A 15575-nucleotide genomic window follows, 5' to 3' on the forward strand; every position below is an offset into this window, starting at 1 on the left:
AGTACCGCTTTTGCACTTCTGAACCAGGGATGGTGGCAATATCTTAGATTGAGACATTAGGGGCTATAGATCTTTCAAGGTGTGGTGCAGGTATATGCCACTGTGGGGATGGGCGGGCTGGCTGAGACGAGGGAAGGCCATGGATCACAGTAGTGCTCAGAATCTCTAGAGGTTCACAGGCATGTGGCTGCCAACTTCCAACAAAACTGCTATCACTTTTAGGGGAAGTCCTCAAAAGGAGTCCTTGATCAGACCTTAAACCTGTGAATTGTTGTATCACATAAATTCTTCGTATTCTCACAATGCCGATACACAAATTCTCTCCTCCACAACAGAACACAAAGGTACTATTGTGGTCATAATAGAGGGGTGTTTCATTTTCTCTATTAAGTGTGACAACTTTCCCACAACTGTTCTTCACTGCAATTTCGTGCTCATGGGCATTTCAGCTTATCAAAACCATCCCCAGCAATATTACTCTTTTGGTTAGCTAGCCTTCCCCACACACCCGCCACCCCCCCGCCACCATCACCTTCAACCATTTTTATTTTTCTTTTTTTCCCACCATCTCATAAATGCCAACTATTTACCCCTCATCTGGTGTCATTTGAACTTCAAAAGTTATTTAAGATGCTGATTGATAGTGCTCCTTTCCTTTTGCCTCTCAGCCTAACTTCTCTCATATTTTTTTTCTTCTTATCTCTCTGTAATCTAAACCCTCTACGATTTTAATGTTTCTGTTTCCAGGTGGTCGGTCTTACCTATTCTTACCTTCCTTCCTTCTAGTCACTTTCTCTTGATCTCTTCTTGTCACTCAAGCCTTTGAAAATGTTTACCTACGCCATGTCCCAGAGCTCTCTTTGCTTGGCCGTTATTGATTCTGTACCTCATTAAGGTACCCTATGATCTCTTTACTGTTGCATGTCCTTCTTGATTTTTATAACCAGCATTAAAATGATTGATAATTTTATTTTATTATCTGGTGTCCTTCTCTCTGGGAGTCAGAATAAGAGAAGAGTTAAAAGATCAAGGGCTGTAGGGTCAGGTAGAAGTGGATTGAAACCTTGCTCTTGTCTTCAAGTTCTGTGACCTTGGGTAAGATACTTAACCTTTTGTTATGTGTAAAATGAGGATAGTGCCCACCTCACTGCGTGGTTGTAAGAATTAAATGCAATAATATATGTGCCTGCCACGGTTACTATTTTCAAAAGGTAGCTGTTGTCAATTATTAATATGATTGTTATTGTTACCCTGTTTTATCATTCTCTGATGTCTTTTAGAGGCTCATTGTTTTTGTCTGTCTTTCCCCAGGATTTAGTTCAGGGCTTACTATTTCCAAGGCAAAAGTATTGACTCCTCCCCTAATTCTTTGCTTATCATCTGCATGTAACTTACACTTCTGTCTGCTTTGCTCCCCTCCTTTCTATTTTTCTCTGTTTGTTCAAGTCTCAGTGGAGAAACCTCATCTAAGAATGTTGGCCTAAATTTATGCATTGGCATATATTCATCATCAGGAAAAAGTTGTTAAACTCAATTTTCAACATAAAGGAAAACCCTTTAAAACATCTAAGAATGTGAACACTTCCGATTTCATGACTGTAGCTTTGTGTGTTGGCCAAGAGAATGAAACATGTCCTTCCAATTAGCGTGAAACCTGTTTTTCCTGAGCTTATTCACCTTTGAGTCCTCACGTCTTAGAACCAAAGTTAACCTTAAGACTTGGCTCAAAAAAAAAAAAAAAAAACTCCATTTCTCAGAGCTTTATGCCAGAAAATAGTCTTCAGCATGACTGAAGAATGCCGTCATACCAGGGACCAAGGTCACCAACAAAAGATACAAACCAGGTGCTCTACTAGTTCATGGGTAAACACTTTACTCATGAGAGACAGAGCAAGATCAGCTTCCATCGTGGGCACTGGTCTCCCATTGCCAGCAAGTCCCCCCTTGCAGCCCATGCAGGGCAGATGTTCTTTGCTTACCCTTCTTGTGCCGCAGTTGAAGGAGACCCCAGTTCCTTTGTGCCAGGAACAAGTATGGAAGTGAGATTGGCCAGATGCCATATGGTGCCCATGCATAAGCAGGACAGAGAAATTTACTGTGCGCCCAGAACAGGGGGAAAACTTTCTTGATAAGGAGAAGGCACCGGGGGAAAGGGAGGGACACAATTTCCAGCCTCCTTATCAGAGAACGTTCTGGGCCCAAGTCCTCTGCTTAGGTGGTCAGCACGGAAGGTGCTGAGGCAGTGACAGACCATGCCCCAACAAATGCAGAGTTATCTTCAGGGTCTTCAGGCCACCTTTTCTGTATTTCTTTCCTCTCTTGGTACTATCTCTTCCCATCCTTACTCCCCAGTACCACTCCTTTATTCTTCTTTTCCATACCAGTTTGTTCTCAGGAAATATTTAATGAATGATTCCCATGGATATAGTAGAGTAAAATAGCTCTTGGACTTGTTTCTACCGTTTGTTTATTGTGTAATTTTGGGAAAAGTCTCCCAATTTTCTCATCTGTCAAGTGGAAAAGACAGTAATACATACCCCATTTAGTTGCTATGAGAATCAAATAAGATGCTATGTTTTTGTAATCATGTTACCTTGCCATCCAAGGACATATAAGTGAAAACACTTTTAGAATTATTCTGAGCTGTACAAATATGGAGCTTTAATATTACATCTTCCAGGAACACTTGCATTTGAGCTGGTAATAAAACCTAAAACCAAATAAATAAAGCTTTCTTTATAGAGTTTTAGGCATAAACCAGAGAGAGAGTGGACAAGATATTTTGAGAAAAAGAAGCTGTTTCCCAGGAACCTTAAAATTGCACCTAATACATACTCAAAACTGTCTGGCCTACATTATCTAGTGTGGGCCCATTGTAATGCCAAATATAAGAACTTGAAGTATCTGTGTTGAGATGTAAACATAACATAAATACGTAATGAGTCTTCTCCTGGCTTCAGGAATCATATTTTGCAGCTTGAGAGTTTGCAGCATTTGGGGTTGGGGGAGTAGGAAGTAGAGGCATCTCCTCGGTCACTGAAAATTTGTAGCAGAAACATTCTCAGAAAAATAATCCATTATCAAATTACAACTGTTTAACTTACATAATGAAATCCCAAGAGACACTGAAAAAAATTTTCATATAGAGGAAATATCTAAGACAAACAAAAGGGTCTGTTCTTAAAAGTAAAAGGAATTGATTTCCCAAATACTTTCTATCTAAAGAGCATTATTGATTTTTCTCTCAGAGAGTACAACCTTCTATGTTGTAATTCTGCTCAAAATCCATCCATGAGCTCTCGCCTACTTAACTGGAGTTCACTACAGCTTTGCTTTCAATTAACTAGCAAAATTCTTAGATTAATCTAAATTTGTTGGCCCTGTCTTCTCTGAGTTCAGAAGCAGAAAGACCTCGCCTCTGTTTGATAACATTTTTTAACTAAAACCAACAAGCAGGAAATTAGCTTTCCTCCCTAAATTTTTCTTATAAAAGTGATGAATTTTATTGAATTCAGCAACCATTGGGGGTGGGGGTGGCTACTATGTACCAAATTCTGTTGTATGATAAGATAAAAAAAAGAAAAATTGAAACTCCTTGTCCTCAAAGAGTCTGTCTGGGAAGACAGACATGTATACCAGCTATTGCAGTCTGTATAAATGTGCTCTGCTAAGCTATGTACAGTAATAGATGGAAACATATGAGAGAAAAACTCATTCTGATATCAACATTTTTAACCATTACTGTATAAGGAGCCCTGGTGATGCAGTGGTTAGGAGCTCGGCTGCTAACCAAAAGGTTAGCAGTTCAAATCCACCAGTTACTCCTTAGAAACCCTATGGGGCAGTTCTACTCTGTCCTCTAGGGTCACTATGAGTTGGAATCAACTCGACAGCAATGAGTTTGTTTTGTTTTGTTTTTTGACATATTGAAATATGTGTCATCTTACCATTCCAGTGTCTAAGTTTAAGTTTTTTTTTAAAAAATACCAAGATAAAAATAATTACTGATCTCTGCCTTTTCTAATAAACATTAGAACATTGAAAACTTTCTTAAAGATCTATCCATCTGACTTTCCAATAACAAACTTTCTACCTGTTCTTATGACAAAACTATTTTTAGCATATTTTGAAGAGAGTTTATTAGTACATCTTTCTTCATAGAGAAGTTCCCTGGTGGCACAAACAGTATGTGCTCAGCTGCTTCCATAAAGATCACAGCCAAGAAAACCCTATTCAGGCAAAATCTCCCTACCAGGTATTCAGAGAATGTGTGAAGATAGATGGGAGATACAAGGAATGATAGAGGGGCCTTTCTAAGCTACACCGTAGGGTTACATCTAAAGGTAAAGTGCTCTCCTTCTGCACCTAAAAAAAACAAAAAACCAAACCCGTTGCCATAGAGTCAATTCTGACTCATAGTGACCCTATAAGACAGAGTAGAACTGCCCCATAATGTTTCCAAGGAGCACATGGTAGATTCAAACTGCCAACCTTTTGGTTAGCAGCTGTAGCTCTTAATCACTACACCACCAGGGTCTTGCACTAAGCATAGTATGTATCAGAAGTGCTAAGTACAAGCTTTGTTGTTTTTTTTTTTTTTTTCCAAGTTCATTATATTCAATAGAACACGGCAGAGGGAGCACCCAGAAATTCTCTAGGGAATATACATAAGCATGATTTAAAAAAAAAAAAAATTGCTGTAAAAGTTATTTTAGACTGAGAGTTTTGAAGTCTGCTTGTAAACTGAGGTAGCAGAGTAGATGAGAGCTGACCTTGGGCCCAGACAGCCCATGTTAAATTATTACTTCTGCCACTTACCAGTGGAATGGCCTTGGGCAAGTTAACAATTCCTGGCCTTCAGTTTCAGTAACTTTGAATTAGAAATAATAATGGTACTTACCTCATGGTGTTGTTAGAGGGAATAAATAAGTTAAACCCATATAAAACCCGTGGTATGACTGGCACACGATTAGCAGCATGTGAGTGTTTGCTATTATTATCTGATTGATTCTTTTGCTCTATTTGAGAGACTGTATTATAAATTGTTCTGCTATCTTTGAGAGACCTAATTATTAAGACTCTCACTTTTAACTAGGATGAATATGCATGAAGTTAAATTTACCCATGACATTACTACTCTTTGATTTAAATTGGTCTTATGACGAACACACTTTTATCAAATGCCTGCTATGTGTAGACCACTGCTCTACCTGTTGATGCTACTACATACGCTGTCTAAAATTTATCCTTGGTCCATTACATATTTGCAGAAGGATCAGTACGTATGGAATTTGTCTTAGTTTGCTAGGGCTACCATAATAAAAGTACCACAAAGTAGGTGGCTTTAAAGAGCAGAAATTTATTGTCTCACAGTTCTGGAGGCTAGAAGTCTGCATTCAGGGTGTTGGCATAGCTATGTTTTCTGTCTGCTCTGCGGAAAGATCTTTCCTTGTCTGCTTCAGTTTCTGGTAGCCCCAGGCATTTCTTGGCGTTCCTTACCTTTAGACTGGTCCTTACGTGCTGTCTTCCTCCTGTGTATGTAAGACTCTGTTTCTGGGACTGTCCTTCTCTTTTCTAAGACGCCGCTCAGAAAGGGTTAGGATTAGAACCTACTTTACTCCAGTATGATTTTGTTAGCTTAAATGATAAAATCTTCAAATAAAAACCCTATTTCCCCAAACAAAGTCACATTCACCAGTGCAGGGGCTAGGATTTGAACATATCTTTTGGGGGGACACAATTCAACCCATAACAGAATCTCATGTCTCCTTCGGAGTTTCAAGAATGAGTTCTTGCATCTTTTTGGCTAGAAACTTTGTGCAACAACTCCCAATTCCGCAATGGCTTTCCTCATTACCTCATCTAACTGACTTAGAATACTTCACACAGCACTGCCTGGTGGAAAAAGAACATGAAAAATATATAATGCCAGGAGAATTCTTTTCTGACATTAGTTCTGTTTTTATTTCAGCGAGGTAACAGCATCGTTTGTCTTTCCAATCATAGCCAGCTCCATTACTCGTGAGGCCTATTATTTTCTCAAGAGTTATACCAACTGCTTCCACGCATCCATCACTACATCCTTGTGTCCTCTGCATTTAGTGGCGCAGTGTAAGCATTTCATATCAAATGAGATCTCAGTTGCAAGCTGTCCATGAGAAACACCTGGCATAAATGATAAACAACATTAATTTTTTCTGTGTACCTAAGGTGTTACCTGTATCAATGAGTGCATCTACTAATGGTTCCTTAAAATTTTTCTTTACTTTTCAAAGCTTTTATTCCTTCTTTTTTTTTTTTATAATCTTTGCATAAGGGTGATATTTGATTTCCTCAATAATACTTTTCTTATCCCTTCTCTTCTAAGGTAAAAATGTAAAGAAATTTTTCCTCTATAATTTTCTGTCTCCTCCGAGATTTCTGGGTTTGGATGAATTATACGGTCTCTTCTGTGAGATAGCTGAACGTATCTTGGCTAGAACTACTTGATTTAAAATTGTTCTTTGCCTTGTGTTTTCTTAACACCCTGAAAACCCTAAACTTGGAAAACCCTTCTCTTTTTTATCCACCCAAAAGTGATCATAGTTCTTAGTGAAATTTTTCATGTTGAATAAAAAAATACTAGTATTTAAATGTCTAATTAACTTTGTAGTTTTATAACAGACATCTTTTTCTGGCCTGAAAGTTTACATGCAGCCCGTTTTCATACAACTCATTCAAAAGAATGAAGCAATAGAAAAAATGTTTTTCCCATGTTTTCTAAGTTAATAACATCTGGGGACACACGGTTTCTATGATATATTGTTCAATGCCCTGTGAGAAGTGATAAAAATAAATTGAAGTTACAACCTCTACCCTGGAATAATTTTAAAGGTATAATTCCTTTTAATAAAGAATATGCTGATGGTTGACCTTCTGGTAAAATGTTACGTGTTCCTACTTGGGGCCTTTCTTTGGATTCAGGCAACATTTAACCTAGAAATGTCTTAGGAATCTGATAATAAGTTACCATTTATGTAAATCTCTATAAATTAGCATAATTGGCTAAACAGATTCTCCTTTTTTCTTACAGTAAGATTTCAAGAGTTCTCAGATACATCATTTAAATTCATGTTGTTTTGGTAAATATTTACGTATTTGTTTTTATTTCTAATACAGGGTCCTCCTGGGATACAAGGAGTGCAACAGACTTTTGGTGGATATTACAACAAGGTATGATTTTGTTTTTTTCATATCTTATATACATGGAGATTTTATGAGGTAATATTTTTGGAAAAAAGTAATTAATTCGTAACTGCTCAGACTTTGATACATGATCACATATACTTCTTTTCATATTGAAAACATGTTTCAAAAAATGTATTTTGCTCAGAATCTTTTTACAAAATCAAGGTTTTATTTTTATGAATCAAAAAAGAGTTTAGTTCAAAGTTTGTTACTACAAAAAATTATGTTCCACTGTTGATAATGTCGTATATCTACTTTCTCTGAGGATAGAAAGAGATTATTTGCTGCCTTGAAGCTCTGGGTAGCACAATAGGTGATATATATCTTACAAATCCAGTAAGTGCTGGACCAAAATCTCTAGCAATAGTTTACATACTGTAGTTCAAGAATGGGAGTCCCCACCTTTCTGGCAGAGGCACTTTTGACTTTCCCCAAGGTTTTATAATCACAACTGGGGTAGATGGAATGCTGACATAGAAATATCTGAGTAGCAAAAGCAAGATGGTGTTGCTCCCATCTCTACAAGGAGCACAATAGAGTGAGAAGAATGAGTGTTGGCAACCCAATAAGACTTGAAGATCTAAATGAGATCATTGGTTGGTTCATCATCCATAACAAATATTTAGGGTCTGATCTTTTGTGTGAGGCTGTCTGCTCTATATGGGGCACTCTGTCCTCTAAGTCCTTTATATACATGGTAACTTATCCTTGGATACCTGGCTGGTGGGTAATTGTTCCACTATACAGAAACAAAATTGGGAACACTCTTCTTTATGTTGTTCCTCTACATTCATGCTTTCTTTTCCTATAAATAAATTTTTTGACTATTGTTGGTCCTCTCTCTTAGAAACTCCAAAGAGGTACTATGTGCCATGACAGACCTTGAAGCTATCAGGTGCCAAAAAAAATATATGTTTGTTAAATGACAAGCTAATTAATTCATGAGTCCCAATTCAACAACAAACAGCATAAGGACCTAGGTATTTTGTGGTTGATAAATCCAAAATCATAAACATGGGCAGCTTTTTGAAGTTGAAGCTGAAGAAAATTAGAACAAATCCATGAGAGCCAAAGTGCAACCTTGAGTATATCCCACCTGAATTAGAGGCCATCTCAAGAATAAATAACCACTGATAACCAAAGACCAGATGAGTTGTGGAATGCCATCAAGGACATCATACGTGAAGAAAACAAGAGGCCATTAAAACAACAGGAAAGAAAGAAAAGACCAAAATGGAAGTCAGAAGAGACTCTGAAACTTACTCTTGAACATTCAGTAGCTAAAGCAAAAAGAAGAAATGAGGAAGTAAAAGAGCTGAACAGAAGATTTCAAAGGGCAGATTAAAGAGACAAAGTAAAGTATTACAATGACATGTGTAAAGAGCTTGAGATAGAAAACCAAAAAGGGAGAACAGGCTCAGCATTTCTCAAGCTGAAAGAACTGAAGAAAAAATTGAAGCCCCGAGTTGCAATACTGAAAGATTCTAAGGGAAAAATATTAAACAACACAGGAAGCATCAAAAAAAGATGGAAGGAATACATGGAGTTGCTATACCAAAAAGAGTTGGTCAGTGTTTAACCATTTCAGGAGGTAGCATATGATCAGGAACTGATGGTACTGAAGGAAGAAGTCCATGCTGCACTGAAGGCATTGGTGAAGAACAAGGCCCCAGGAATTGACAGAATACTAGTTGAGATGTTTCAACAAACCAATGCAGCACTGGAAGTGCTCACTCATCTATGCCAGGAAATTTGGAAGAGACCTATCTGGCTCACAGACTGGAAGAGAGCCATATTTATGCCTATTCCCAAGAAAGGTGATCCAAACCAATGTAAAAGTTATCGAACAATATCATTAATATCACACTCAAGTAAAATTTTGCTGAAGATCATTCAAAAGTGGCTTCAGCAATATATCAACAGGCAACTGCCAGAAATTCAAGCTGGATTCAGAAGACAATGTAGAATCAGGGCTATCATTGCTGATGTCAGAAGGATTGTGGCTGAAAGCAGAGGATACCAGAAAGATGTTTACCTGTGTTTTATTGACTATGCAAAGGTATTCGACTGTGTGGATCATAACAAATTATGGATAGCGTTGCAAAGAATGAGAGTTCCAGAACACTTAACTGTGCTCACGAGGAAACTTTACATAGACCAAGAGGCAGTTGTTCAGACAGAACAAGGGGATACTCTGTGATTTAAGGTCATGAAAGTTGTGCGTCGGGTTATATCCTTTCATCATACCTATTCAGTCTGTATGCTGAGCAAATAATCCGAGAAGCTGGACTATATGAAGAAGAGCAGGACATCAGGATTGGTGGAAGACTCATTAACAACCTGGGTTATGCAGGTGACACAACCTTGCTTGCTGAAAGTGAAGAGGACTTGAAGCACTTACTGATGAAGATTAAAGACCAGAGCCTTCAGTATGGATTAGACCTCAACATAAAGAAAGCAAAAATCTTCATAACTGGACCAATAAACAACATCATGATAAATGGAGAAAATATTGAAGTTGTCAAGGATTTCATTTTACTTGGATCCACAATCAACACCCATGTAAGCAGCAGTCAAGAAACCAAAAGACGCATTGCACTGGCCAAATTTGCTGCAAAAGACCTCTTTAAAGTATTGAAAAGCAAAGATGTCACCTTGAAGACTAAGGTGAGCCTGACCCAACCCATGGTGTTTTTAATTGTCTCATATGTATGCAAAAGCTGGACAATGAAGAAGGAAGATGGAAGAAAAATTCATGCCTTTGAATTGTGGTGTTGGCTAAGAATATGGACTATATCATGGACTTCAAAAGAATGAACAAATCTGTCTTAGAAGTACAATCAGAATGTTCCTTAGAAGCAAGGATAGCGAGACTGTGCCTCACATACTTTGGACACATTGTCAGGAGGGATAAAGTAGAGGGTCAGCAAAAAAGAGGAAGACCCTCAATGAGATGAATTGACACAGTGGCTGCAAAAATGGGCTCAAACATAACAAGGATTGTGAAGATGGCACAGGACCCAGCAGTGTTTCATTCTTTTGTACATAGGGTCACTATGAGTTGGAACCAACTCAACAGCACCTAACAACAACAAGTAGCCCTATCTTAAATTTTCTCATTCACTTACAGATTTCCAGGGAGTGTTATATTAGGAAGGGTCCCTGGGGATGCTGTGGTCAAAGCTCTTAGCTGTTAACCAAAAGGTCGGCAGATTGAAACCACCAGCAGCTCCACGGGAGAAAGATGTGTCAGTCAGTTTCTATAAAGATTTATAGCCTTGGAACCCTATAGGGCAGTTCCAGTCTGTCCTATATGGTCTCTATGAGTCAGAATTGCCTCAACAGCAGTGAGTTGGGTTGATTTGGCATTATATTAGGAAGCCTTTTGGGGATATATTTTAGGATTCTTTATTAAACATTTCCTGAATAGATCTGTAGTGGCTTTTTCAAAACATAAGGGCTTGGCACAAGTAATAAAAAGTAAGCCAAAGGATATCTAAATTAATTAAAATACAATGCTTTTCTATAATGATATCTACTATTACAAAATAGGATTTACCTTAAATACTTCAGTATAGTGAGAATGAGTTGGCTGTGATATCACAGTGTCAGCTAGAAAAATTTAAAGAACATACCATATTACTATCACCTTTGGTATAAAATTTACCCACTTGCTACTGAGCTACTTAAATATTTGCTATTTTTTTTTATCCCTTGCAAAACTTTTAAAGCTCCTATCTTTACGGGTCTCCCAACAGTACTTCTGTACATAGTTTATCTTGCCAGTGAGTCAGTTTTCCATTAAATGAAGATATATGGAGCATTTATATTTTAGAGTTTAAAGTTGAGAATGTAAATTTTGAAACCGTAAGGTTATATTTCTGATCTGGGGCTGACCAGAGCAGCTGAGCAGAGAGTCTTGTTAGTAGCAAACCAATACTTTGAACTTAGCTATTAGCTCACCTAAGAGAACTCACACTATCATTATTGCCATTACAGAATTGCGGCTCACGGGTATTTATACCACATGTGCTCTAAATGTTACATTGGAGCCGGAGCATAGCTGGATAAAGATGAGAGACCAAAGCTTTTTTTCCAAATGATTCGCTATAACCATTTAGTAGGAGAAGGCTTTAGATCTATCTGGGAATTAATGAAGCCCCTAGGTGGTGAAAACAGTTAATGTGCTCCGCTGCTGACCAAACGTTTGAAGGTTCCAGTCCATCCGAAGGCTCTTCAGAAGAAAGGCTAGGTGATCTACTTCTGAAAAATCAGCCATTGAAAACCTTGTGGAGCAGAGTTCTACTCTGACACACATGGGGTCACCATGAATCAGAACTGACTGGATGGCAACTGGTTAACTTGCCAAAGACTTTGTTTTCTTCTGAGAGTACTTTAGAGCTCTTTGCATTGAGGTCTCACCGTGATGGATGGCACCCACACTGACCATGTTTCTGGCTTATAATCACCTTCAGCTCCACCTCACCTTCAGCTCCACAAAGGAAAGAGCCAAATGTGCAGTGAGCGAGATGCATGTTTTCACTGGGCAGTGTCTCAACCCACCCAGCCCCATCTGTTTTTGGATATTGAGGTTGTTTTATTTTGCAATTTGTTTCATGCTTGATGGTCTAACTGTAGCAAATGAGCTGAGAGAAAGAGAGAGAAACAGGGAGAAGGAGAGGGAAAGGGAGAGAAGGCCTGAGAGAAACTTTCCTGGAGATTAAGTAATGGATCATGTATTGAGACATATAAAATGACATTCCAAGGCTAAAATAATCTTCCCTTTTAAATTGGCATTGATTTATGTGATGGCTGCAGTTGAGCCCTGGACCTCAGCAACTTGGCTTGGTGCAGCTCCAACAGTCAGGCAGCCCAGATTCTGCTGAAGCAGCTACCCATGGGAGGGGGAGTGGCAGAGAGCCTCCTAGACTTCCGTACCCCATTCTACACTAAAAGAGCCCATGGTTCCTTCCCTCATCCCAGAAATCCTCATTTGCCCTCTGCCTTCTGTACAGGAGTTGATCTTTGCCCCTACAGTTTTCCTATGTCAACTGGAGGGAGTAGCTCAGGCATTAAGAAGCCCCATCTGTCTCCTCATGGCACAAATCAAAAGAGAAATGGGAAGGAAAAAAAGGAAGTGAGCAATATAGGGAGCAGCTAAGGAGTGAGGTGTGGAAGACTACGTAAGTGTGTGTATTTCTGCATGCCCACTTGGGGATGGGAAGAATAAAAGTTAGAAGATTTCCCTCTCCATCACAAAAATAATTTGCAGAACAGCTGCTCCCTTTTTGCTGAGAATGGGATTGTTTGCAAAGAAGCAGCAATGCTGAGCATATTCTTCCCCTTAAGGAAAATCTGCTCACGATCCAGCAAACTGCTCTTCATTGTCTCCAGTTCTGGGGATTTTAATAAAAATTTGATAGGCTCTGTCAACTTCTAAAGCCATCAGGTCCAGAGCGCTTACAACACTCTTGATAGGAAAAAAAAAAAAAAAAGTGTTATCTGTGAAGGCCATGTACTGGCGGATTTTACATTTGATATTGTTTTTAAAGATCCGCATTGAAAATGCATAGTTGTATTATCTTACATCACCATACTCAGTGTAATTTGCAGAGAATCGTCTCAGCTGTTGGAGATTGATACTGTGCCTACAAGCAACCAATTCGAGTGTTCGCTTCTCCAAATTGTTGATCCAAAAAAAACCAATTTACCAGCAAAATAATCTATTTTTCCCTTTAAGTATCAAACCATAACTTCATTTTAATATCCACAGACTGGAAAGGGACAGAAAGCCTTTATACAAAATCAAATATTTAAGGCCTTTCTAAGCAGGGAGTTAAATCCAGTGATAGCACATAAAGTAAAGGCTTTGCGAATGCTTGTTGTTATTAGGTGCCATCAAGTCAATTCTGACTCATGGCGACCCTATATGACAGGGTAGAACTGCCCCACAGAGTTTCCTAGGCTGTCATTTTTACGGGAGCAGATCGCCAGGTCTTTTCTCCCTTAGAGCAACTGGTGGCTTCAAATCACTGACCTCCTGGTTAGCAGTCAAGTACTTAACCATTAGAACACCAGGGCTCCCTTTGGGGACATTAGAAGCAACCTTTCTGGGCCCAGATGATGTAGAAATAAAATTTAAGTCCTAACTTCCTATCTTTCCCATTGTGCCTCAGGACATAAGCGCTTTGGGGAACATCATGGCCTTAAGCACACATATATGAATTTTTGGTTCTTGGCTTTATTGCAGGGAGCCCTAAACTCTCCTGGATCCTCCCATGCTTCACGAGCTACCACACTTAGGGCTGGTGAAAATGTTTTCGTGCAAATCACTGAGAGGTTGGAGCCAATCTTAGGTCTCATTTTCAAGTGAGCACAACCTGATTTTTTTTAACGTGATGGTCCCTCCGGCCTAGGATCTTAGAACAAGTCCCCCCAGGGCCTGGGCCAGGGGATCGTGAATGACCCCATGTCTATGTCCTCAGCCTCTTCTGTTAGGTTAAGCCATAGGAAATTGCTAATATTTAACTGTCTGAGGTCAACAAAAATGACTGTTTTCTGTAGCTCAATCCGTATACATCTTTCCTTCCAAAAGACACACTCCCACTTGCCTGGGTACAGGTTCCAATGTTCCACTCACCATTTCCCACAAGAGAACAAGGGACATGTCCTGACATCCCAGAATTCTTGTGATGGGCAGGAATATTAGCACCCCCATACAGATATCTCATGACCCTCACCATTTCACCAAGGAAATGTAAATTAAATTCTAAAATTCAAAGCTTAATGCAACTATTGTTTTTATTCAGAAGGCTCACAAGAACCCATTCAAATAATGTAATACCAGGGTACAAAGTGACCTAGTAAAATTATAATAGCATCAAAAACTGAACTACAGGTACCAGAAACATAAGGACTTTATCTCTTATTATTTCTATAAAACCAGGTAACTGTCTGGCGCCATTAGCTTGGAGAAGCTGGCGAGGAGAATCTTACAGGTCAATGTATAAATGCTTCTGAAGTTCAAGTTTGAATCTGCCTTGAGTATTGTTAGCCCAAGAACAGAAAACAGCTCCCTAGGTCCCTGAGACCCTTGATTGGATGGATTTTCTGGCCTAGCTATTGAATGAAGGAAATGTATGGTGCTCTGATGGGAAGTAAATAGCACTGCTGTTTTTCTGGGTGTGAATGTCACCAGAAAGTGAAAATTTTTGAACAATAGTACATGTTGATAGAACAATATGACTTGATGCTCCAAAGGCATTGTTCCACCCCAGCCATAGGCTGTCTTGGTCGGGGGAGAGGGAAGGCAGGCAGCACTTCACTGGAATATGGACTCACCAGAGAGACTTTGGGTGATTTTATCGTCTGTAATCTCAATCCTAAAGCCATCTCTGGGTAATTCATTTTAGACCAAAGCACACTTGAGTTTCCCCCAAAATGTCCTAAAATAAGCATATCCAGGGAGATATGCTGATGGGTTGTGCACACTGACTGGCACTATCTCCTATGCCTAGGGCAACCATAACAAAAAAATACCAGAAGTGGATGACTTTAAAGAACAGAAATTTGTTTTCTCATATTTTTGGAGGCTGAAAGTCCAAATCAGAGTCTCAGCCATATCTGTGCCCACAATCTTTGCTGGGCTTATAGATACATCTATCTTCATCGTCACATGTTGTATGTCTTCCCCTTAATGTGTGTCTCTGGGTTTGTGCTCACCTTTATAAGACACTACTCAGATGGGTTTAGGTTTAGGACTCATCCTAATCTGGTATGACCTCGTTAACATAACCATAGAAAACCATTGTTTCCAAACAGGCTCATATTTACAGATACGGTTAGGACTTCAACATAATTTGTGTGTGGGGGGGCTTATAATTCAATCCATAACAGGCACCATGCCCAAATGTCCAGTATTTTCAGGAAATGCCTAAAATTTATGTTTCTGTGCAGGTCGTATCCAAGCAACCTACCATTTTGTAACTGCTAGTTCTTCATGTATGTGTCAACGTGTCTTAGATTTCATACATTGCTTTCAAATATGTCCTTGTAATCATTTATAACTCAGGATTTTTGAGAGTTCAATTTTCATTTTCAATTTAGGCATCTCAAATCAAAGAAGGAAAAATGAGATAATATCCATCAAAAGACCAATAATAGGCAGCAATAATAAATTATTATTTTTAATTGGAGTAACATGAATAATGGAGTCCCAGCATGGTACAAACAGTTAACAGACTCAGTTGCTAACTGAAAGGTTGTAAGTTTGAGTCCACCCAGAGGCTCCTTGAAAGAAAGACCTGGTCATCTACTTTAGAAAAATCAGCCATTGAAAACCCTATGGA

The 15575-nt window shown here is 38.9% G+C and overlaps 1 protein-coding gene across 1 annotated transcript in view; it reads left to right on the forward strand.

Moving 5' to 3' along the window:
• The window catches only part of COL19A1 (collagen type XIX alpha 1 chain), a 376494-nt gene that overhangs the window by 270564 nt on the left and 90355 nt on the right, over positions 1-15575 (forward strand). Inside the window, exon 17 of the mRNA XM_049873731.1 lies at positions 7159-7212. Coding sequence (XP_049729688.1) covers positions 7159-7212 — 54 coding nt within the window. The remainder of the gene's footprint in view (positions 1-7158; positions 7213-15575) is intronic.

The sequence above is a fragment of the Elephas maximus genome, chromosome 1 (assembly GCF_024166365.1).
Source record: "Elephas maximus indicus isolate mEleMax1 chromosome 1, mEleMax1 primary haplotype, whole genome shotgun sequence".
NCBI classification, from domain to species: Eukaryota; Metazoa; Chordata; class Mammalia; order Proboscidea; family Elephantidae; genus Elephas; species Elephas maximus.